At 47.6% G+C, this 24,900-nt stretch overlaps 1 protein-coding gene and 1 long non-coding RNA gene across 7 annotated transcripts; one reads left to right on the forward strand and one right to left on the reverse strand.

The window, feature by feature from the left end:
• Positions 1-9,828: 9,828 nt before the first annotated feature.
• On the reverse strand, positions 9,829-15,208 carry CITED1 (Cbp/p300 interacting transactivator with Glu/Asp rich carboxy-terminal domain 1). 6 transcript variants are annotated; one of them, XM_027533143.1, is made up of 4 exons: positions 14,905-14,967; positions 14,546-14,564; positions 11,013-11,137; positions 9,829-10,434 (listed from the first exon to the last, which is right to left on the reverse strand). In XM_027533143.1, exons 3-4 carry the CDS (start codon positions 11,070-11,072, stop codon positions 9,907-9,909), a joined length of 588 nt encoding a protein of 195 aa, XP_027388944.1. In that variant the 5' UTR covers positions 11,073-11,137; positions 14,546-14,564; positions 14,905-14,967; the 3' UTR covers positions 9,829-9,906. The 6 variants fall into 6 exon arrangements, with proteins under 6 accessions (XP_027388944.1, XP_027388942.1, XP_027388948.1 ...); XM_027533141.1 differs by lacking the exons at positions 14,546-14,564; positions 14,905-14,967 and adding an exon at positions 15,077-15,208; XM_027533147.1 differs by lacking the exon at positions 14,546-14,564 and having other exon boundaries at positions 14,911-14,981.
• Positions 15,209-15,565: 357 nt separating this feature from the next.
• LOC113886735 lies at positions 15,566-19,361 on the forward strand. Its single transcript, XR_003509538.1, has 3 exons — positions 15,566-15,957; positions 16,474-16,628; positions 18,313-19,361. It is a non-coding gene; the product is annotated as an uncharacterized LOC113886735 (long non-coding RNA).
• Positions 19,362-24,900: the final 5,539 nt, after the last annotated feature.

A 24,900-nucleotide genomic window follows, 5' to 3' on the forward strand; every position in this document is an offset into this window, starting at 1 on the left:
TTTTGAAGCTTTGTTGTCAGTGCATACACGTGTAGGATTGTTATGTCTTCTTGGTGGATTAATCCTTTTAAATTATGTAGAGTCTCTCTTTGTCCCTAGTAATTTTCTTTGCCCTGAAGTCTACTTTATATGATATTAGTATAGCCCCTTCTGCTTTTAAAAAATTATATTGGGAATTCCCTGGTGGTTCAGTGGTTAGGACTCCATGCTCTCACTGCTGAGGACGTTCAGTCTCTGGTTGGGCAACTAAGATCTCACAAGATGGGTGGCCAAAAATAATTGATAATAATATTTGCATCATGTATCTTTTTTTCATCCTTTTACTTTCAACCTACTTCTGTTGCTTTGTTTCTTGTAGACAGTGTATAGTTGGGTTGTGGGGTTGTGTGTGTGTGTTTTTTTTTAATCCACTCTACTTATCTGTTTCTTTTAATTGGTATAGTTAGTCTGCTGCTGCTGCTGCTGCTAAGTCACTTCAGTCGTGTCCAACTCTGTACGACCCCATAGACGGCAGCCCACCAGGCTCCCCCGTCCCTGGGATTCTCCAGGCAAGAACACTGGAGTGGGTTGCCATTTCCTTCTCCAATGCATGAAAGTGAAAAATCAAAGTGAAGTCGCTCAGTCATGTCCAACTCTTAGCGACCTCATGGACTGCAGCCTACCAGGCTCCTCCGTCCATGGGATTTCCCAGGCAAGAGTACTGGAGTGGAGTGCCATCAGTCTACTTACATTTAAATGCTTATTGATATGTCAAGGCTTAAGTCAGATGTTTGATTCTTTCTGTTTCTCATTCTTTTGTTTGTTCAAGTACTTTATTTGTTAATTTGAAGTTTAGCTGACTTATAATATCTTTTGTTTTTCCTTGCATCCCTGAGTTACTTGAACATATTTTACAGTTCCATCTGAATTTACTTATAATGATTCTGAATATATATATTGCTTTTCATGGTTTTCTTAGTACTTGCTCTAAATAGTGTCATAAACACATATGACTTATCATTGCTTACTGGTGTTTAAGTGAGTTCAGATTGACTAAGTTCTCTTGATCTGTCTTCAAGGTCACTAATTCTATCCTCTATTTCCTTCCAATCCATTATTGAGTCTATCCAGTGAGTCTTTTTCCTTCAGTTATTTTTCTTTCATTCTATAATTTCCACTTAATTCTTTTTTAATAACTTGTATTTCTTTGTTGAAACTTTCAATTTTTATTTATTTCAAATAAATTTGTAATTACTCATTGAAGCCTTTCTATGACACCTTCTTTAAAACCTTGTCAGGTAATTCCAACATCTCATTCATCTTGGTATTGGTGTCACTTGACTGTCTTTTCTCATTAAAATTGTGGTTTTCCTGGCTCTTGCCAGGAAATGAGTGATTTTCTATTGTATCCTGGAAATTTTGGTTATGTTAGGAGACCCCTGATCCCATTTCAATCTTCTATTTTAGTAGGAAGTTGCCCTATTTAGGTTTAGTGTGTATGTTCTGGTCTACTTCTGTGGGTAGTAGTTCCAGTGACAGTCTAGTTTTACACACCCTTGCAATGCTGTTTGTGTCTGCTTCATTCTTCTGTTGTCCATGGGGCTCGTTTTCCATCCTTGCGGGTGCTGTCTGCAGCAACTCATTTTTGCTGGGTGATCTTCTGGGGGAAGAGGAAGTTGCTGAAGTCACTGTATCTGGGTCTCCTTTTGCCACTGTGGAGGGTAGGAAGTGGAGGGTAGGAAGCTTTAGGGATGCTGCTACCAAAAGCAAAGCAGGCTTCCTGTTGGCTTTTCAGTTCTGGAGTGGGGACTGAGACAGCCCAGAACTTTGCTGCTGCAAGCAGGTCAGACCATCCGCTGGAGCTCTGGTTGTGGAGCAGAGTTTAGGTCCCCCCACTAGGTCTTTGTTGGGCTTCTCATTTCCCATTTTGTGTGTGTGTGTGTGTATGTGTAGATGTTGGCTTGGGGTTGTCTGCCTCTTTGGCACCTAGTTGCTGCTGCTGCTGCTAAGTCGCTCCAGTCGTGTCCGACTCTGTGCGACCCCAGAGATGACAGCCCACCCGGCTCCCCCATCCCTGGGATTCTCCAGGCAAGAACACTGGAGTGGGTCGCCATTTCCTTCTCCAGACACCTAGTTAGGGGTCTATGAAAGATTAAAAAGAAAACAGGAAACTCACTATGTCATTCCTCAAGTCCTGAAGTTCCTAGCCTGCTTTCATGCTTTAAGAGTCCTTTCATCATTGACTGTTGAATAGTTTCTAGGGTCTGTAGTGTTTTTGAGGAAGAGGAACACAGAAAGGTAAGACTGCATCATTTTGCTCTGGAACCAGAAGTCCCCTAGTGTAGTTTTAAAATACATTTCTTTTAGTATGAGTGGATTTGAACATCTTTTGATAAGTTTTAAAGTCATTTTAATTTTTTTCTGTATTTCATGTTGATATTATTTGCTCATTTTTATGTTGAATTGGTGGCTGTCTGGGGAGGCCTTACAAATAGCTGTGAAAAGAAGAGAAGCGAAAGCAAAGGAGAAAAGGAAAGATATAAGCATCTGAATGCAGAGTTCCAAAGAATAGCAAGAAGAGATAAGAAAGCCTTCCTCAGCGATCAATGCAAAGAAATAGAGGAAAACAATAGAATGGGAAAGACTAGAGATCTCTTCAAGAAAATTAGAGATACCAAGGGAACATTTCATGCAAAGGTGGGCTCAATAAAGGACAGAAATGGTATGGACCTAACAGAAGCAGAAGATATCAAGAAGAGGCGGCAAGATTACACAGAAGAACTGTACAAAAAAGATCTTCATGACCAAGATAATCATGATGGTGTGATCACTCACCTAGAGCCAGACATCCTGGAATGTGAAATCAATTGGGCCTGAGAAAGCATCACTATGAACAAAGCTAGTGGAGATGATGGAATTCCAGTTGAGCTATTTCAAATCCTGAAAGATGATGCTGTGAAAGTGCTGCACTCAATGTGCCAGCAAATTTGGAAAACTCAGCAGTGGCCACAGGACTGGAAAAGGTCCGTTTTCATTCCAAGCCCAAAGAAAGGCAATGCCAAAGAATGCTCAAACTACTGCACAATTGCACTCATCTCACACGCTAGTAAAGTAATGCTCAAAATTCTCCAAGCCAGGCTTCAGCAATATGTGAACCATGAACTTTCTGATGTTCAAGCTGGTTTTAGAAAAGACAGAGGAACCAGAGATCAAATTGCCAACATCTGCTGGATTATGGAAAAAGCAAGAGAGTTCCAGAAAAACATCTATTTCTGCTTTATGGACTATGCCAAAGCCTTTGACTGTGTGGATCACAATAAACTGTGGGAAATTCTGAAAGAGATGGGAATACCAGACCACCTGACCTGCCTCTTGAGAAATTTGTATGCAGTTCAGGAAGCAACAGTTAGAATTGGACATGGAACAACAGACTGGTTCCAAATAGGAAAAGGAGTACGTCAAGGCTGTATATTGTCACCCTGCTTATTTAACTTCTATGCAGAGTACATCATGAGAAACGCTGGGCTGGAAGAAGCACAAGCTGGAATCAAGATTGCCAGGAGAAATATCAGTAACCTCAGATATGCAGATGACGCCACACTTATGGCAGAAAGTGAAGAGGAACTCAAAAGCCTCTTGATGAAAGTGAAAGTGGAGAGTGAAAAAGTTGGCTTAAAGCTCAACATTCAGAAAACGAAGATCATGGCATCTGGTCCCATCACTTCATGGGAAATAGATGGGGAAACAGTGGAAACCATGTCAGACTTTATTTTTCTGGGCTCCAAAATCACTGCAGATGGTGACTGCAGCCATGAAATTAAAAGGCGCTTACTCTTTGGAAGAAAAGTTATGTCCAACCTAGATAGCATATTGAAAAGCAGAGACATTACTTTGCCAACAAAGGTCTGTCTAGTCAAGGCTATGGTTTTTACTGTGGTCATGTATGGATGTGAGAGTTGGACTGTGAAGAAGGCTGAGTGCCGAAGAATTGATGCTTTTGAACTGTGGTGTTGGAGAAGACTCTTGAGAGTCCCTTGGACTGCAAGGAGATCCAACCAGTCCATTCTGAAGGAGATCAGCCCTGGGATTTTTTTGGAAGGAAAGATGCTAAAGCTGAAACTCCAGTACTTTTGCCACCTCATGTGAAGAGTTGACTCATTGGAAAAGACTCTGATGCTGGGAGAGATTGGGGGCAGGAGAAGGGGACAACAGAGGATGAGATGGCTGGATGGCATCACTGACTCGATGGACGTGAGTCTGAGTGAACTCCGGGAGTTGGTGATGGACAGGGAGGCCTGGCGTGCTGCGATTCACGGGGTCGCAAAGAGTCAGACACGACTGAGCGACTGAACTGAACTGGTGGTCTTTGGTGCTTTGATTTGTAAGAGTTTTCATTTTCATTATGAGTTGCAGATATTTTCTCAGGTTTATTGTTTATCTTTTAATTTACCTTTTAATGTTTCTTTTTATCTTTTTGCCGTACACTTTTTTTTTTTACAATGTAGGGTTTTGTGCCATTCTTGGAAAAGTCTCTTCATATCAAATTTTCGTTTTAAATCCCTTCATATTTTCTTTTAGTATTTTTATAGTTTCATTTTTTTGCTTTAAATCTTTGTCTATCTGGAATTCATTGTGGTGTTAAGTATGAGATAGTGTATCCAGTTGTCCCAAAGAATTTATTGAATGTTTCCTCATTTTCTCTCTAGTTGGAAATACTAACTTAAATTGTGGTAAGAAACACAGAAAGATTGACCATTTCTTAACCCCCCTCCCTGCTTTTTTTTGGCTGCACCATGCAGCTTGTGGGATCTGACTTCCCTTAGTTCCCAGGATTGAATCTGGGTCCATAGCAGCGAAAATGCCAAGTCTGGACCACCAGGGAATTTCCATCTTAACCATCTTTAAATGTGCAGATCAGTAGTGTTATTACAATGTTGTGCAACAGATTTCTAGAAAGTTTTTTATTTTACAAAAGTGAAGCTCTATACTCATTGAACAACAACTCCCCATTGAAATGCTACTTTTCATCATAGATTAATTTCCTGTCTGTTACTTTTTTGTTTGGATCATTGTAACAGCTTTCTAGCATCATCATAATTTCAATCTGTCATGTACCCTTCATTTTCCTCATGCACACTTGACCACAACACTCCTTCATCCAAGACCTTCAGAAGCCCTCTTGGATACTGCAGTTGAAATTAAGTTCCCCATTTGTAGCAACATGGATGGACCTAGAAATTATTATACTAAGTGAAGTAAGTCAGACAGATAAAGACAAATATCGTATGATATCACTTAAATGTGAAATCTGAAAAAAAAATGATGCAAATGAACTTATTTACAAAACAGAAACAGACCCACAGACTGTTGAAAACAAACGGGAAAGAGGGGCAGGGATAAATTAGGAGTTTGGGATTAACATATACACACTACTGTGTATAAAATGGATAACCAACAAAAACCTACAATACGGCACAGGAATTCTTCTCAGTATCTTGTAATAACTTTATAGGGGGAAAGAATCTGAAATATATATATATATATATATATATATATATATATATATATATATATGTATATAATGGCACCCCACTCCAGTACTCTTGCCTGGAAAATCCCATGGACAGAGGAGCCTGGTAGGCTGCAGTCCATGGGGTCGCTAAGAGTTGGACATGACTGAGCGACTTCACTTTCACTTTTCACTTTCATGCATTGGAGAAGGAAATGGCAACCCACTCCAGTGTTCTTGCCTGGAGAATCCTAGGGACCGGGGAGCCTGGTGTGCTGCCGTCTATGGGGTCGCACAGAGTTGGACACAACTGAAGCAACTTAGCATAGCATAGCATATATATATAACTGAATTACTTTGCTGTACAACTGAAATTAACAGATTATAAGTCAATTATATTTCAATAAAAATTTTAAAAAAGAAATTAAGTCCTTCATTATACTCTTTCATAGCACCTGTACCCTTTCTTGTGTCACTTCTCATAATTCATGGTTTTAATGATCTGCAAAATTATTTCACTGTTGTTGATCTCCTTGCTAAACTTCAAGCAAGGGCAATGAGCTCAGTGCCTATTCCCCACTGTTTTGTGTGTTCCTGGTACACAGTAGGTGCTCAGTCCATGTTTGTGGAATGATACTTCCCTCATCTGTGGAATAAAGTAGAAACGACTACAAGGTCTGATTCCAACTTACCTTCTCTCAGTCCTCTGCCCTTCAAGGAAGTCAAGCTGCTGAATTTTACTGAAAAAGCCATGGGCTTCATAACATTTCTTTCTGGTTTACACCATGTTCTGATTTTATCTTTTGATTTGAGCTCTAATTGTCCCTTGAGAAATCTGTACGCATGTTAAGAAGCAACAGTTAGAGCTGGACATGGAACAAACAGACAGGTTCCAAATCAGGAAAGGAGTACTTCAAAGCTGTATATTGTCACTCAGTTTATTTAACTTATATGCAGAGTCCATCATTAGGAATGCTGGACTGGATGAAGCACAAGCTGAAATCAAGATTGCTGGGAGAAATATCAATAACTTCAGATATGCAGATGACACCACACTTATGGCAGAAAGCAAAGAACTAAAGAGCCTCGTGATGAAAGTGAAAGAGGAGAGTGAAAAAGTTGGCTTAAAACTCAGCATTCAGAAAACAATGATCATGGCATCTGGTCCCATCAGTTCATGGCAAATAGATGGGGAAACAATGGAAACAGTGACAGACTTTATTTTTGGGGGCTCCAAAATCACTGCAGATGGTGACTGCAGCCATGAAATTAAAAGATGCTTGCTCCTTGGAAGAAAAGTTATGGCCAACCTAGACAACATATTAGAAGGCAGAGACATTACTTTGCCAACAAAGGTTCATCTACTCAAAGCTATGGTTTTTCCAGTAGTCATGTATGGATGTGAAAGTTGGACTATAAAGAAAGCTGAGCACTGAAGAATTTATGCTTTTGAACTGTGGTGTTGGAGAAGAGTCTTGAGAGTCCCTTGGACAGCAAGGAGATCCAACCAGTCCATCCTCAAGGAAATCAGTCCTGAATATTCATTGGAAGGACTGATGCTGAAGCTCCAATATTTTGGTCACCTGATGTGAAGAACTGACTCATTGGAAAAGACCTTGCTGCTGGGAAAGATTGAAGGTGGGAGGAGAAGGGGACGACAGAGGATGAGATGGTGGGATGGCATCACCAACTCAATGGACATGAGTTTGAGTAAGCTCCGGGAGTTGGTGATGGATAGGGAAACCTGGCGTGCTGCAGTCCATGGGGTTGCAAAGAGTCGGACATGACTGAGCGACTGAACTGAACTAATTGTTCCTTGTGCCTGGAGGTCATGCCCTCTCCTTACTCTCCCACCAGAATTGATGCCTTATGGAAATATAGTTCACCCTTTGAGGCCATGCCCGCCTTTGCCACTGGACTGTGAGTTCACTGAGAATAGGAACAGAAGCCCCCTCATTTGTCCCCAGGGAGCAGCTCAGCTCCTGAACTCTAGGAGCCACTCTTGCTTACACATCCCCATCTGCTCCCAGGCTACAAGCTCCTTGTGGGTAGGCAATATTGCTTTACCTGTGTGCATCTGGGAGCCTCGTTTTCTAAGCCCCAGGGCATGGCCCAGGGTGAGACTTGGTGTTGGCTCTGGAATCTCCTGGAGAGAGAGATGAATGTGCCTGGTCTTGTTGTGAGAGGCCTAAACATAAAATGGCAGGGCAGGGGCAGAGGCTTCCCTGCCCTCCCCCGAAGGTACTCTTTGATGTCCGCTTCCCCGCCCCCATGGACAGAGGAGCCTGGCGGGATATGGTCCATAGGGTTGCAAAGAGTTGGCTGTGACTGAAGCGACTTAGTGCACACACACACACACACACACACACACACACACACACACACATATATTCCATCATGGCCCTTCTCCAGCAATAAATAATTACCACCCCACACCCTCATCCTGCCCCACCCCCCGACTCCTAGGACCCCATGTTTCCCTGTTCACAGCCTTAAATGAATCCAGCCATCCACCTTCAGTGGGATCATCCTAAAAATCAAAGTTGGTTAAGTCTTTGCTTTCTTACAAATTTCCAGAGAGACTCCACAAACCACAGGGATGGTGATACCAAGGGGAAAGTCACGCTCTCAGCTTGGCCTAGAAGGCCCTTTGAGCCCTGCCTGCTCACAAACCTGCTCTGGCCCTGTGACCCTGCTTGCTGAACTCCTGTTTTGTAGCATGTGCAGCCCCTTTCATAAACATGCACTTACATAACAGCTTTTCTCCTCACTCATTTTTTCCTTGGTTGACTCTGCTCTTGTTTTTAAACCCAATTGTTTCTGTGGGTAAAGTCTCTGTGTAAAGACATACAGCAAGGCCATGGAGGATACACCACAAACAGATAAGCAGTTGCTACCTCTGTGGAGGGCAAGAGGCAATCAGGATTGAGGGAGAGAGCTGGTCAAAGGGTATTTTGGCCTTATCTGTAGAGTTTCTACTTTTCACAAAGAGATTGGATCATGTATTTATTACTTGTGAGATATAAAAACAAACAAATGAACTAGTTCAATACTAGGAAGCCTTCCCCAGACTTCCCAGGCAGATGGAGCTGTTTCCTGTTCTGGGATCGAATAGGATGCTCCCCTGTGTTATAGGAAATACTGTTTTATGTAATTTGTTGATGCCTTTCTCCATCTAGATGGGGGACCCCTTCAAAGGTACTAACTTTAACTTATGCTCCTGGTGCCTAGCAGAGTGCCTGACCCAGAGCAGATGCTCAGGGAGTGCTGAATCCAATGCCTTGCTTCTCTTGGTGGGCTCCCTCGAAAGCATTTGCTAGGGGACGGGCCCCATGCTAGTCCTAAAAAGCTGATTAGTTTTCACAATGTCCATGGAAGAATGTCTCTGGGAGTCTGAAATGTGGGTAGAGGAGTCTCTAGACTCTTGGACTGTGTCAACATAAGGACAGGGCTGGATTGCACACCAGCGCCATAGCCCGCCCTCCCCTCCCCCGCAGCTCAAGGCTGGGATCCAGTTCAATGCTCCAGTTTTGTCACTTGGAATTCTTCTAAAGCCACTGCCTCCTCAGCAGTTAATCTAAGAGCAACAGATATATCCTCAAAGGTTGACCTTGTTGAGCCCGGGCCTGATGTATGTCTCTAAGATGGAGAAGCCAGCCCACAGAAACAAGCTGTCCCCATACAGTGTGGGCCAGGGAGGCGAGAGTTAGGGGACATTTAGACCTGCTCAGAGTGTCCCAGGCATGGAAGTAGGGGTTGTGCAACTTTCTGAGGGACTTCAAGTCATCTAGAATCTCAGTTTAATGGTCTGTAGCTTTTGCAATTTTCAAGAGAAATCTGAGCTCCCAGGTCATAGGCTCCTTCTTGGGTCATACCTACTGCCTTGGGCAAAAAGGCAAAGGAGTAGCCTTAATGCACCAACTGGATAGGGGCTAGAGAGTGAGTGGGGTGGCTCTTGAGTTGGTGAAGCATGTGCCATGTGGCGAGGGCAACCTTTTAGACTTGGATGTACAAGGTGAGGAGGCTGTAGAAGGGTCTGGATCAGTCTTTTTTTCCAAGAATGCTCCCAACCAGCCCCTGTCATCAACCTTGAATAGGACGGTGTTCCTGTGGTCTTAGGGCACTGAGACTAGGTACTTGGGCTCCTGAAGTAGGAATTCAGTGAGTAGCATTCCCCACCACACCCTCAGCCTCCCAGTCTTTCCCTTTCCTCCCATCCAACCAAGTTCCCTCCCAGCTATCCACCAACAACCTCATCATGGGTTTCATAATTGTTAAAAGAACATTGGACCGTGCCACACCCATTTAGACCTCAATGAAGAACACCTCCAGTAGGCCTGTCTCTTTGCAAGTAACTTTTATTTTTATTTACAACAGAATTGGTGGCTTTATTCCTCCATCTTTAGGAACAATTGGCATCAGCTGCCAGATGGAAAGTCTGCCGTGAAGTCAAACTCATTCTGCCCCAGCCACAGCTCCGGAAGCTCATTGGCCCGGTCCAGTCCCAGTTCCACCACCAGCGACATCAGCACCTCTTCATCCACCGGGTCTGAATCGATGATGGCAGGGCTCTGGGCACCGGCAGAAGGAGAGAGTGATCCCGCCCCCCCAGCCTGAGCCCCAAAGCCCCAGTTTGGCAGGGGCTCTGCCTCTCCGGGTTGGCCCGGAGTGGCAGCGGCCATCCCATGATACTGGCTATTTAGTTTCTGCAGCTGCATACTGGCCAGCAGGTGAGGGGCGGGGTGCAGGTTGAAGGGTGGGGGTTTAGTGGGAGGGGTGGCAGTAGAAGAGCTTATTGGAGATGGAGATCCCGAGGAACTAGTGGGAGCCCCACTGGCCTTGGTTCCATTCGAGGCTACCCCGGGGTAGTGCAGGATGGCCACCGCTTTGCGATCTTTCACCCCCAGGTTAGAGTAGGCCAGAGAGTTCATCTCTGGGTTGGCATTCTAGAAGACAGAGAAAGGCACAGCATGGTACCCCTGCTCTACATTTTGTTCCTCACCATTCATCAGGCCTCAGAAGTGTTTCGTCAGGGGCTAGTGGTGGGGAGGTAGCAAGAAGGCCCCCTAGAAAGGTAGGCTCCTTTCCTAGTTCAAGTTGGGCTCAAATATTCTTTTGCCACTGTGGCTCCAAGCACTGTGTTCAGGTCTAAGTCTTCATTCTGGACACCCACCATCTTAAAGGAGTTCACTGCTTTCATCTCCTCTCGACTCTACCTTCAGCTCACCATTCTACAAAAGGGGTCTCATTTTCCCCCTCTGCTCAGTCTCATTTTAATCCATTGAGACAATGGAGTGATCTTTTCCAATTCTGCTTCTCTCTCTGCCATCTTTCAATACCCCTAGTGGGTTCCAAGTGACCATATTTAGGAAGAAGCCATTTTCATTCTCCCCTGAGAAAGCTCTGCTGTCTCCAGTCTACTAAAGGACACCAGATACCACAGCCAGGAGGACCTACCACGTGGCCCCAGACCACGTCATCTTTCCCACTCCAGTGTCTCCATCTGTAAAATGGCAAAAGTTACCTCCTTCACAGGTGAGGTGCCACCCTTGACATCAAGTGCAGGCCTCGACATAGTTGGCATTTCAGAGTCTTGGCAGAAGTTGGATAAATTGGTGGGAGGTGATGCTGCCAGCTGGAGCTGTTGTGCTGTATGTGAAGGAGAAGTGGTAATAAGGGCAAAGGCTTTATTGACCAAGAAAGTAATAGCAAAGCCGGATGCTGGGCCATTCCACACAGCTACAAGGCAAGGATGGTGATGGGTTAGAGCCAAGACCAGAGACTACCTGAGCAAAGGATCTCTGCTGGAACTTTTGCCTGAGGTGGGAAAGGTGCTTGATTTGGCCAGGTGCTGCCTGGACAGCCAGCTACCCACATCGCCAAGAGAGGACACACTTGACTATTTCCTCATGCAAGTGATGTCCATGCCACCAGTGCAGGGGGCACTCTTTCTGATTCCAAGGACAATAATGTCCCTGAGTACATAGCACACTCTCTCAACTGGCCACTGGCACTCAGGCCAGAGAGCTGTGGACTCCATTGGAACTGGGAGAAAGTGGGAAGGAGTCAGGGTGAGGACGACTAAAAAGCTGGTGGCTGCTACGCAGAGAAAGAAGAGGTCCCCACAGCAAATGTCATGAGGTCCAAAGTTCTGCCTTAGGCATGGTTTTGTGTGAGAGAATGGGGCTGATTATGGTAGTCTGGGGGTTCTGAAGCAGCCAGAGAGCAGCTAGGGATGTCTCAAGTTCCTCCACACTGCAAGTCCCCTCCAAGACAGCCCTGGTGACACTTGGCTTTCCCAGGACACCTGCTCTGAGCCCAGCCACACTCATTTGTAGTGGCAGGTGGATATAATTCTTCCCAGAGGGAAACTGAGGCACAGAGGTTCCATGGATTTCCCATCAGGTGGTGGTGGCTCTGGGAGTAGGATCCAGCACTCCTGTGCCCACATGCCTCATGTGACCACTGGCCAAGATATCATACCTAGAATGATTCAAATGGCTTCTGAAGAAATTATCCCCTAGTTCAAATGCCAAAGGAATAAGATAAGGAGATGAGGGGAAAAGAATCTCCCCAAACCAGAAAATATTTTTAAAAAATCTCTAAAAACTCTTGTTATTTTCCGAGAAGCTTTTTTTTTTTTTTAAGCCCCATATATTCTAGCCTTTATGATGAATTAGAGATGTAAAATTTTACATTTATACATGTCTCTTGGCCCAAAGAATCTTCAGGATCTTAAAGAGTCTATAATCTTTCCAGCAAGGTTAGAGTTCTCTGTGACACTTCCCTCCCCTCGGTGGTCATTAAGAAACTGCTCAGACACTTCTAGAAAGTGGCCACTTACTACCTCTCTCATCTTTGCATCACTTACTGGTAGCGGAGGGAGGCAAGAAAAATAGAAAAAGGAAGAAGGGGGAGAAACATGAGAAAACAATCAGTTGCTGGGTCCATCACCACTGCTTGATTGGAGTCCTGTTTCTTCTGTGAGGCAACCCGAAAATATTTCAAGCCAGTGACCACAAGACAAGGAATCTAATTCATGTCGTCTTCAAGAGCCCTGCACCTTCACTATCAAGCAATTTTCATGTCCTAAGAAAAATGTCTGGGGGGGGGGGTGGCTGTCCATCTTTTCTTGTGTATATCCAGCTTTTCTTCTTTCTTTATGCTACCCGTTACCTGAACCATATATAAGGGGGGAAAAAAAACCCACAGGCAGCAAAAACAAAAGGAAACAGAAGTGGGGGTGGGGGGAGAAAGAAGAAAAACAGAGAGAGAGAAGGAGAAAAAAAGTATGTTCCTGGGGAAGACCATTTTACCACGTCTCCCCCTTCAGGCTGTTGCACTCCCTTAGGCAGGACGTTGTTTCCTTTCAGATCTGTTGCCTCCCGTCGCCGCCTTCCCCTCCATCAGCCCTGACCCTCGACCTGGGTCTACGCTCGGTAGGTGCTCAGTAAGTATTGTTGAATCCGTTTAAAGAGGCAACCACATTTCGATCGGAATCCTTACCCTTGCTTCCCCGACTTTCTGTCTCCCCTCTGCCACCCAGCCAATTCGAAGACAAAACTTGGCAGCGAGGAAACGTCCCAGCTCACTCTCCAAGCCGCGAGCTGACCGCTGCGAAACGGCTGCGAGAGGCGGCTGGGCAACCCAGAGCAACAAGTGCCTCCTCGCCCGCCGGTGCCTCGCTGGCCCCGGCCACCAGTTCCCGGTCCCGCCGCCCGCTCTTCGTCACAGTTTCCCGTGGGCCAGAAGCCCCCTCCCGCCTAGATGGGGATGGGAAAGGGAGAGGAAGAAGAGAGAGGGCTAGAGACAGGTAGGGGGGGGGGGCGCGTCTTTGACCTGTTGGGGGACCAAAAGTTAAAATGGCACCAACTGGATGGCTCCATTTCGATTGCTATTTTCTCACTCAGGAGAAATTTAAAAATCCAAACTACTGCGACTTGATTTGGATGCGATCTAACCAGGCTAGTCAATTTCACCACCTGAAAACTAAAGGCCCGCTGCTTGCGGACAGCTTGGCCGCCCTCCTCGCCACATCCCAGGTGGAGCCGCGGGAGCTGAGGGCGGCCGGGAGCATCCCCCGCACTGTGGGGAGCGAGCACCCGGGCCACCAGGGCCCCGAGCGTCAGTTCCCGCGAGTGCCGTATCAGGAACCGATAGTGGAGACGGGATGGACAGGCGGGGTCTCGGCCTCGCTGGCGAGTTTGGGGCCCCGCAGTGCTGCCGCGCGCGGAGATGCACTCCGGCGGCGCGGGCTGCGGCCACTCCCGCGCCTCACCAACACATGAGCGCCGGCTGAGCACCCGACGGGGCCGCGGGCTGAGCCTACCCCCGAGCCAAGTCGCCTGTGGTCAGTGCTATCACTCAGCTACGAGAATAGTGAGAGAGGTTCGGTAACTTGCCCAAGGTCACAGCGCTAGAAAGTGGCGAGCCGGGATTCGCAGCCAGATCTGTCTTCCTCCAAGTCCTGAGCTCGCTGAGGCTGGGACTCCGTGAGCGGCCCAGCCCAGCCACTGGCATTTATAGGCAGAGGGGTGTGTGCGTGTGGGGGCGTGTGTGGGGGCGTGAGTGTGGGGGAGAGCAGAGGTCGACTGGGCAGTAAAGGCAAGTTGCCCGAATTCGCTAACTTCCATCCCTCAATTCCGCTGAACTCGGCCGGAAAAGCCCCTCTCGCCTTCAGCCCCTGAAGGAAACCTGAGCTTTGTGCAGCCCTAGAGCCGGAGCGTCCAGATGCGGTCCGGGCGATTAGCAAAGTCGGTGGAAGCCAAGCCGGAGAAAGCGCGGGCGCGGGGAGAAAAGGTGCTGCTGTCTCCCGGGGAGAAGCGGGCGCTCGGCCCGGCTGGCCGGCAGACGCGCGCGCTGGCGAGCGAACCGGCACGCTGGCTGGAGGGCGGGCGGGTGGCGGCCCCTCCGCTCCCAGCAGAGCAGCTTCCAAACAGAAAAGAAGTCCCCAGAGCCCCACAGCCAGCCGGGCCCCCGCTCTCTCCCCGCGCCCCCTCAGCTGGAGTCCCCGGCCCCGCCGCCCAGCCCAGCGCCCTGCCGGGCGGCCCGGCTTACCTCCGCGAAGCCGCCTGCCCTGGAGAGAGGGAAGCGCGGAGCCCGGTGAGCCGCGGGCGCAGCGGCGGAGCCCCCAGCCCCTAGCACGCACGCCGCCACCGCCGCCGCGAGCCGGTCGCGCTCAGTGCCACCCGACCCCGGGGAGCCTGGGAAAAGCCCGCACCGCCACGCCGCGCCGCGCCGCCGCCGCACCGCACCGTGCCGCGCCAAGCAGCCCCAGCCAGCGCCCGTGCCCGCCCGCCTGCCCGCCCGCAGCTTCGGCGCCTGACTCCGGGGCGGTGGCGGCCACCGCGCTCCCTTCCCGGCGCGAGGGAACCGGCTCTCAAGCCCCCATTGCTGCCCGGAGAGCCCTGACGCACACGCACACGGCAGCAGGCTGGCCTCGGCTAGGAATCCCAGGAAGGACAGACCCTTTCCCCCCCTTTTCTCTCTCCCCCCAATTTCCACGTCTTTATAACCGGCTCAGGGCATTATTAGCACATGTCCTGGCTCGTGGGCGAGTTGGTGGCAAAATCTGAACTGGATACTCACCCAAGGGCCAGAGCGGGTGCTGCGCCTTCTTCAGCCCTTTTTTTCCCCCTCGCCAGAAACTACCCCTCGCCGGCTGTCTGTGGGCGGGCAGCCGGGCGGAGCGAGCCTCCTCTCGGCAGCTCAGCGGTGCCCCTTCTGCAGCTATGCCGCTGGGACCATTTTATAGCGGCGGCTGGCGTGTGTGGCCCTTTAAAGGCGCTCGAGCTGGTGCAGTCACAGCGGATCGTGTGAAAGCGAAGGGCCGGCTGGGGAACGGAGTCCGAGCGGCCCCGCGGGTCTGCCGGCGCCGGGGACCGATCACGGCTCCCGGGGTGCAGCTGGCGGGCCCAGGCCGTGGTCGCCCCGAGCCCCGAGCCCCCGGCCGACGCCTGCGTTTCTAAAGCAGGAGGGGGCCCGGGCCCGGGGCACAATCTCTCCCCACCGCCCTGCATGGACTTGCCCAATAAATTCCACTTAGTAATTTCGCTGAGGCGAGGGAGAGCTGTTAGTATCTGTTTTCTGACCTATATATAGAGGGTGGTCAGAGCGGGCTTCAGGGGGTTTGAAAGGAGAGTTATGGGCTCAGGAAATGACCCGGGGGAAGGGGACACACAAGGGACGGGGCCCAAGCGGCACAATTTGGGTTTTGCGCAGGGCTTTCTAGGAGCCTGTCTGCCCGCTTTGGGCTGCACCATCTCCCTGGTTGAAGGGCTGAGGCTGAGGGGTCCCTTTCCCCTTAAAGTCGCCAGATTCCAGACAGAGCTTCATTGAAGCTGGCTGGCAGCAGTGATTTATTTTCCTCGAAGATCTGAGCTGGGATCAGTTTCAAGGGATTCTCTCCTGTGGGCTGAAGGAGGCTGGCAGGTTGCTTCGTGGCGATGGGTCAAGGATCGTGGGGCCAGGTACTGCTCACAAGGCACAGCCAAAAGGCCCAGAACAGAACACAGAGTAGGAAGAGCTTGCCTGGGGGCTCGCAGGGATTCCTCTTGCCTTCCCAGTATGCCAGGTTACTTTATGATCATTATATAATCATTCCCAAGTAAAAAGAACAACATTTTCTATTAGGAGCACATCTTTCTTGGGTTGGGATGTTATCTTACAAATCTTTTCGTTTAAGAGGTTCCAGTCTTCTCCTTCATTTTAGTTCGTATTTCTCTCGCCTCTTACAGGAAGGTTACCAGGATTATTACCCTTCTAACCGAACTCCCCCCCTTCCCCTTTTTGGCCCCTTTCAGCAACAACTACTCCATTTACAGTGTTTATAAAACATGCTCCTTTTTAAAAGTCCTGATGTTAAGAAAAAAGGGGGGAGGGAATGTCATGAAGTCGTTTTCACTATGTATGTGTTCTGTCTTCTTAATTGGATTTGAAGACCTAAAGGTCTTTTCCTTTCCTTTTCTTTTTCTTTTTTTCTTTAGTACCCCAAAGTGCCCTGCATTTGCTCTTTGAACAAAGTTCTGTTTGTTGATGGACTGACCGGCTCACTGACGTAAAGATGGGGAGCAAACAGAGGGACAGATCAAGGCCCTTCTTTGGCGCCTGGAGGAAGCGGGGCGAGTGCTCTGGACGCCAGGTAAACTCATTCCCCAACCCCCAAAGCTACCATGCCTGTCTCCCTTCCCCTCACCCTGAGTCAACTCAAACCCCAGTAACAACCGCATCCCACACACCATCGTCTCACTTTCTCGCGTTGCACAAAGATCTTAGGTCGCGCCCAGTTTCTTTCTGATCAAAGGCGGCATCTGTCGGGACCCTAAAACCCTATGAAGTTTGCTTGTGAAATACACCCTCAAGCTATCTTGGTATTTGCCTGGCGTAAGCGACCCCGGGCTTTTGAATTGTGTTTTGCTAATTGGACCTCCAACCTACCCTTCACCTCAGTTCCTGCTCGGGAGCGAGTCTGGAAACCGCGGCAGCGTCTCCGCGGCAGGCTCCGGATCCGGGAGGTTCTGGATCCGCCCTCCATCTATTGGATGGCTCCCAGGTCAATTGTTAGAAAGAGGCATATGTTCATCTCGGCTTCTGGAGTGTCTCCGGAGCAGTTGCTCAACAGCCAGCCCCCTCCCCCATCCGGACCATTGAAGGGCAGAAAAAGGAGCGCCCTCCGCCACATTTCTCTATGCCCACATGCCAGAAAGGGTCTCCCCACTGGTGACTTCCTGTCATCTCCGCTGTCTACCTCCTGGGGAGCAGGATAGAAAAGGGTTTCGAGTACTCAGCTTTGGAGCACAAAAGCCACCCCTTTCCTTTAGGAGGGTACATGGAAGGGGAGGTTAGTTGCAGAGGCCGGGAGAGAGCAAAGGAGACGTTTGCATTTCTCTGCAAATATGCCCTGGATCACTGATTTCCCAGTCGGCTCCAGCCGAGCTCAGAGCTCTCCGCTGAACTCTTATCTTCAACTTGGCAACTAGACTGCGAGCTCGCATGCGGAGGAGAGGACAGGGATAATCACCCAGCAAGAACTTTCTGTGTGCCAGCATTGGACCTGGCCTGTTCGCATCCATTATCTCATTTAATTCCCACGCCCTGTGAGGTCGGGTTTACCAAAGGTGAGAAGGAGTCCCAGAGATTTGCCCAAGTTCACACAGTCAGGAGGCCAGGCATTTGAATCCAGGTTAAGCTAACTGCAGAATCCTCACCTTCACCCTTGCACCTTGTTGTTTGGCAAGGTAAAGGGACATCTAAAGTGTGGTCAAGAGTACAGGTTCAGGGGCCAGTCCGCCTGGGTTTAAATCCCTGTTCTGCTATTCACTAACTCTGTAATGAAGGCCCATAGCTTCATTCTTTAGGCCTCAGTTTTTCTCATGGGTTAAATGGGGATTATAATGGTAGCAACTATGAGGGCTTGTTGCAAGGATCAACGGAAAAGCTTAAGTTGATGCCTGCTATGTAGTAAGTTGTCCACAAATGCTGTACCTTCTGATTCTTTCCCTTTTGCCTCCTAGTCCTGCCTCAGCTTACATACTTCAGGTCCAATAATACTTGCTGACTGATAAATTTAAAAACCAGGCTGTGAAGGGATGAAAGAAGTCTATAAACACAGGCAGGGGAGGAAGAGGAAAATGCAGATTTCTTCTCAGAATCCCACTTTCCAGAACCAAGGGCTATCTGAGTCTTATGACAGGAGTAAATTGAGGACCAATAAAAGATGATGACTTTTTACAGGACAGTCTGTACGCATAGAGTGGTCTCTAGAAACATATATTCAATAAGTGTGTAGAAAAGTTACAAAGCACATGTTACCATGTACCTTGCAGGATCTCAGTTCTCCCACCAGGGACGGAACCTGGGCCACAGCAGTGAAAGGCTGGAATCCTAACTACTAGGCAACCAGGGGACTCCCCAAAAAGCAAAAGTCTGTGTTCAAGAATGTTTTGAGCAGAATTGTTTGTAATAATGAAAAATGGAAAGCAATTTAAATGTCCATGGTGAGAGAGCATCCTTCAGTACCTTAACACTAAAAAAATAATCCTGATTTCAAAAAGTTTTATTCATGGGAAAATGTTCACAAAAAATATTAAATAAAAAAGCACTGGGTACAAAGTTGCATAAATATGATGCCAGGTTGCAAAGGACATGAAGAGCAGAAAATTAAATAGTCACTATGTTTCCAACCATGTATAAATATGGGCAATGAAGCAATGGTCAGGAAAACAAACCGACAGTGTCAGTGGTAGGATTGTGAGATATTTCCCCCCTCTTTTCTCTGTTATGCAATATGTTTATATTATTCTTATAATTAAATACAAGTTTATAGTTAATGGGCTGCATAAACAGTGTGCTTCTACTATGGTTAAAATTATTTGTGCATAGAAAAAATATTGGAAGAAAATATACCAAAATGAGGACTTCCCTGGAGGTCCAGTGGTTAAGATTCTGTGCTTCCAATGCAGGGGACATGGGTTTGATCCCTGTCTGGGAACTAAGATCCCATACACTGCAGGGAGAGGCCCCCCAAAAAAAGTATCTAAAGGAAAAAAAAACTGGAAACAAAACAAAATACCACATTGTTAGTAGTGATTAAAATTGAGTGGTGGGATTATGCATGATATTTCTAAAATTTTTTTTCTGCCATAAGATTATATTATTTTCTCCCATAATTTGAAAATCTTCATAAGTTTGAAAGTGCATAATCAGTACAGTCTCACTGGTGTTAAAAGTATGGCTGTAAATTGAAAAAAATGGGAAGGAAATATATTAAAATATTAAGTTTTTATATTAAGTGGTAAAGGATTATGGGTAATTTCTCCTTTTTTCTTGATTTTTCTGTAATGTGATTTTATTACTTTTATAATTAAAATAAAATGAATATGTACAAATGGCATAGGATCCAATTTTTGTTTAAAATGTGTATATATATGTGTGTGTGTGTGTGTATGTGCATGCGCATAAAGTACTAATAAAATACTCCAAAATGTGGTTGTCTCTGGGTGGTGGGGTTATGGGGTGATTTATGTTTTCTCTCTCTTTCTTTAAAAACTATACTATATTGATGTATAGTTAATTTACATTGTGTTGGTTTCAGGCACACTGTTTTCTCTTTTATACACAATTTTGTCATTTTCCAATTAAAAAAAAATCTCTCATGTATTATTTTTTAATTGTTAAAAATACAAAAAAGAATTCAATACTGAAGTATTTATGGGAAGAAAGAGCATGTCTGGGATTTGCTTTAAAATATTCCAGTGGGGATGGGAGAAAAGTGGGTGGGGATATAGAAAAAATAAGATAATTGTTGAAGAGGGTACATGGGCCTCCATTATAATGTTTATTTGTGATTATATTTGAAAAGTTCCATAAATACTGTTTAAAAAACATTCTCATATCCATTATTTTTTAAATCTTATGACAACCCTATGGGGTTGATTATCTCCATTTTGTAGAAAACTGAGATTTAAAAAGAGTTGAAGTCACTTGCCCTACATGTCACACAACTTGGAAGTGAGAGAGTGGTCTTGACTTGGGGCTCCTCACTCCAAGCCCAGGGCTCCCCACCACATCCCAGTTGCTGCTGCTTCTTTTTTTTTTTGGATGCACTGGATCTTTGTCACTGCTCGTGGGCTTTCTCTGGTTGTGGAGAGCAGGGGCTACTCTCTAGTTCCTGTGTGAGGGCTTCTCATCACGGTGGCTACTCTTGCTGTGCAGCACGGGCACTAGGGTGTGGTTTTCAGTAGTTGCAGAGTGTGGGCTTAGTAGTTGTGGTGCACGGGCTTAGTTGCTCTGTGGCACGTGGAATCTTCCTGGACCAGGGTTTGAACCTGTGTCCCCTGCATTGGCAGGTGGATTTTTAACCACTGGACCACCAGGGAAGTCCTGCTTCTTTTTAATAATTAAAAATAACTAACATTTCGTCTGGTGATAAATGTCATAATTGTTCCCTACACAGAATTTGGACATAACAGAAAAGCACCAGGAGGAAAACATCATAGTTAACCCTTTGATGTCTGGTCATGCAGACTTTATCCTGGCTGACTCTTACTCCAGAGGTAATGAGTGGAGCAAACGTAGTACAAGCAGTAAGAGTGCTGTTATTCCTAATGGGCTAGTGAGTGAAGCTGCAGCTCTCTGGGGATCCCTTTATATGTGGAGGGCTCAAGAGATGGTGAGGACTAGCCACCTCTTCCCATTCTTCCCTGTTGCTCCCTCCAGATACTGCAATCTGGACCACAGTTCTTCCCTATATTCTTCCTTCTACTGTAAGATCTCAAGAACTGCAAGTCCAATTGAAGAAAGTTGGGGTGGCCCTTCTTCCCTTACTTCATCTGGAGACCCTGCCCAGAAGCCCCCTTTGGGCTCCTGTGAGTCTGCAACCACATCGAGTATGATTGTGCCTCCATTTCCCCATCTGGAAGATGCTAGTGAGAATAGCAGACTGGTTGGCCTCTGCCAGGGAGTGATGAGCTAATGTCTGTAGTGCTTTCCAGCCCCTCGGAGCAAGGTGCCGGAGCCTCCCCAGCGCCTTGCCTGCTGCTGCCAGCCTGAGTGAGCGCCTGGGCCTGGCTGCCCTGTGCTGAGGGAGTGGCCGCATTCCTCTGCCCCAGGCCAGTGGGCTTGGACTGGCACTCACTTCTGCTCCTGTGTTAAAAAACAAAGGTGGGGGGAGGATTTAAAAGAAGAGAGGATGAATAAGAAGAGCAGAATAAGGGAACAAGATTAGTTCTGGGGAAAGGGCCTTGAGAAACAGAACACTGAGAACAGAGCAGAGAGATAACAGGGCATCTTTGGGTACACCCCTATCAGCTTTGAAGACTGTAGCCTTGGTTTCCTGTTTACACAAGTGGATGGAGGAGCTTTGGAAAGGGCCAACAATTGAGGCCAGTTGAATTGATTCCCTACTTGGTTTCCTGTTATTTATAGGAAATAAATGGGAAAACCACAAATATATATGGGCTTCCCTGGTAGCTCAGCTGGTAAAGAATCTGTCTGCAATGTAGAAGACCCTGGTTTGATTTCTGGGTAGGGAATATCCCCTGGAGGAGGGCATGACAACCCACTCCAGTATTCTTGCCTGGAGAATCCCCATGGACAGAGAAGCCAAGACTAAGCAAGAAAGCACAGCACAAGAAATATATACAAATAGCTTCAGCCACCTAGCCTTTTACATCCTTCATGGCTCTGCCCACTCCAGGCTTTGGAGATGTCATTCCAATACATGCCCCTTTGCTCTACTTCCTCCTGGGATTTAACTGTCTAGGAAGGCAGCATTATCATCCCCATTTTAGAGAGAAGGGCACTGAAGCCAGAGAGGTGAAATAATAGGTCCAGATTGCAAAGCTAGTAAGCGGCAGAGCAGGGATGCATAGCCTGGAGGGACTCACTCCTCAAGCCAAACTCTCCTACTAGGCTCCCTGCTCCTCTGTTATTTGTGTCTGTGCTCTTCTTGCTTCTAGAACAGTTGCTTGGCCTCACGCATTGCAGTCAGTGGTCAGTGTATGTGTGGCTAGAAGGTAATCATGGCCCAGGTTGAGGAAGAGATCCTTGGCGGGGAGTCCAGTTAGGGGTTGTGGCAGGAGTTTCCAGGGATGAGGTGCCAGGTGAGAGATGGCTGCAGCCCGAGGATGGCAGAGAGGACTCTGAAGAATATTATCTAGGGAAAAGCACAAGGTTCAAAGGGAGGGAGAAAGATGCTGGTGTCAGGAACAAAGAAACAGCTGAGCTGGCCAAGCCCCAGGCTGTTCGGGTAACAGCAGTGGGGTTGGAGACCTTGGGAAGGTGTGAGGCTTTTTGCGGAGGAAGAGAAACTCTGCTTTAAACATGTTTAGTTTAAGCCTTTGGCAGAACATCCAAGTGGAAATAGCTTGCACACAGCCAGGAATATAGGACTGGAAAGAAAGTGTGAGGTTGTGTCAGAAAGAGCAATCGGCAGGATGACTTTTGGCCAAACTGTGGGGAACTCTCCTCTTCCCATCTCCACCAGCACAGAGAGGGGCTTTCTCCCCAGGCCCAGGAGCCGGTGCTTCACTGCAGTGCTCGGTTCCTCTGCCTGTCACTGCCCCTCTAGCCCAGCACAATTGTGGCTACATGCTTCAAATCCCTAAAGGGTGGGATGAGGGGATCTCAGTCTGTAAGTTTTCCCAGGCCATGCAGTGACAGTGGTCTCATCTTACTTTGCTAAATACATTTTGCCAGGTCTTCCCTCGTTTAACTTCAGCTTCTACAGTACAAGTCTTTGGGGTCTTGTATGTTCTCTCTTTTCTGCCACCTGCCATTTTCAGGTCAACGTGGTGTCTCTCAGCTGAATTCATCCTTCAAAAGATGAGGCCATTTTAGTGGCCTTGCTTCCAGCAGCATCAGGCTGAAACTGCTCCCCTCACCTGAGCCCTGAGGTGATGTGGCAGCCCCTTGGCCCTCAATCTCCTGTCTATGCTAGGAGCACTTCCCTGCCCTCACCTCTGTTGGGCTGTGAGGTCCTGCCCTCTCAGCCTCCCAATATCTGATCACACCTGAGACCTCAAACTTCCACTCCTTGTCCATCATGGACCGCAGTTTTCCTCTAATCAGAGCCCTGCTGGCATGGAGACGTCTCCCATCTTGGATCAGTAGCCCTGATTGCTTCTTGGGTTGGCTCAGACAATCATGATGGTGTGAATGGGGTTAGGGTGCATTTCACATGTACAGCCTCAGGGATTGGAGATTTCCCTGGATCCCCACAGCCAAAGATGCTTATTCTTCTGGGGATCAGAAATCAGAGCTGGAGATAGATGGAGAATGTACGGTAGCTCAGGGAATCAGGGAGCAGACTCTGCTGCCAGCCATGAAAAGAAGACAACAAGCCCAGTGACCCAAGATCCCTCTGCTGCTTCCATACCAAGGCAGTGCCCCTCATACCCAGTCTCCTTGTGCCAATCACAAAAAGGCACTTCCTCTGGGAAGACCTATTAGAAACAGGTGCTGCTCCCTTTGGTTTTTACATAACCCTCACCCCAAGGCACTTGGCTTTGCAGGAGGAACACAAGGTGAATTTTCAGGGTCCTTGTGTGGATAGACCTGCATAAGCATACTTGGAGGCCCTGCAAAGAAACGACTTTGGATGAGCATATGGCTGAGGTTCCTGCAGTGGCCCAGCACCCATAAGAACACCACTTCAGGGGAATTTTATCCCTCCTCGCTGGGGTTGCACAGAGTTGGACACAACTGAAGTGACTTAGCAGCAGCAGCAGCTCTGATGAAAAACATCAATGATAACGTTTCCTGGACACTTGTGTGACACTAGGTGACACACCCTCACTGTTCTTGCTGCTGCTGCTAAGTCGCTTCAGTCGTGTCTGACTCTGCGACCCCATAGACGGCAGCCCACCAGGCTCCCCCATCCCTGGGATTCTCCAGGCAAGAACACTGGAGTGGGTTGCCATTTCCTTTTCCAATGCATGAAAGTGAAAAGTGAAAGTGAAGTCGCTCAGTGGTGCCCGACTCTTAGCGACCCCATGGACTGCAGCCCACCAGGCTCCTCCATCCATGGGATTTTCCAGGCAAGAGTACTGTTCGTAGCATTCTGTATTTATTCTCTACTAGAATCCCCACAACAACCTGAGGTGCTAGGTGATTACTATTGTTCAGTTCAGTTCACTTCAGTTGCTCAGTCGTGTCTGATTCTTTGAGACCCCATGACTTGCAGCACATCAGGTCTCCCTGTCCATCACCAACTCCTGGAGTCCACCCAAATCCATGTCCATCGAGTCGGTGATGCCATCCAACCATCTCATCCTCTGTTGTCCCCTTCTCCTCCTGCCCTCAGTCTTTCCCAGCATTACTCTTGTAGTCATCTCTATTTTGCTGATAGAAAATGTAAGCACAGATGTTAGGCAGCTTGCCGACATCCTACATCTTGTTTGTTTTGCACTGAGGATTCAAACCAGACCCCAGAGCCTCGCTGGTGACCAAAGGGCCTCACTGCCTTCTAAGGCATGCCTGCTGGGACCTGCCCCTTTTAGGTCCTAAAGGCCTCTCCCACCTGTGAGCAAGATCAGTTGCTACCCCTCCTCCAGTGTGAGGTTGTGGCTGTTATTATCAACCCCATTTTACAGAAGGAGGCTCAGAGAGGGGAGGCAATCTTACCAAGGTCACACAGCTAGCAAATGAGCATGCCGGAGTTGGAATCCAGTTCTGCCTGCTCCCATCTCCCTTCCTTGCTCTCTAGCTACCCGCTCATGCCTAGGTTCATGCCTTTCTTCAAAACTGAAGATCTGGTGTGGCCTGGAGAGATGGCCTCATTTGAACCTCACACTGCTACAGAGGAGGAAACTAGCACCGCTTTGCTACCTTGTTAGAGTCAGAGGAAAAGAGACAGACTGAGCATAAAGAAATGGATTCAATGGAGAGAGAAGGAGGGAGCAAAAGAGCAAGAG

This window comes from Bos indicus x Bos taurus, chromosome X (genome assembly GCF_003369695.1).
Source record: "Bos indicus x Bos taurus breed Angus x Brahman F1 hybrid chromosome X, Bos_hybrid_MaternalHap_v2.0, whole genome shotgun sequence".
In the NCBI taxonomy this organism is placed as follows: domain Eukaryota; kingdom Metazoa; phylum Chordata; class Mammalia; order Artiodactyla; family Bovidae; genus Bos; species Bos indicus x Bos taurus.

Coding starts and splice junctions, on each gene's coding strand:
- CITED1 (XM_027533140.1), bottom strand. CDS start 14,008: ATGCCAGTGGCTGGGCTGGGCCGCTCACGGAGTCCCAGCCTCAGCGAG. Junction 11,138..13,890: donor TTCTAGCGCTGTGACCTTGG/GCAAGTTACCGA, acceptor CTTCACATACAG/CACAACAGCTCCAGCTGGCA. Junction 10,435..11,012: donor GCACCTCACCTGTGAAGGAG/GTAACTTTTGCC, acceptor TCTGTCTTCTAG/AATGCCAACCCAGAGATGAA.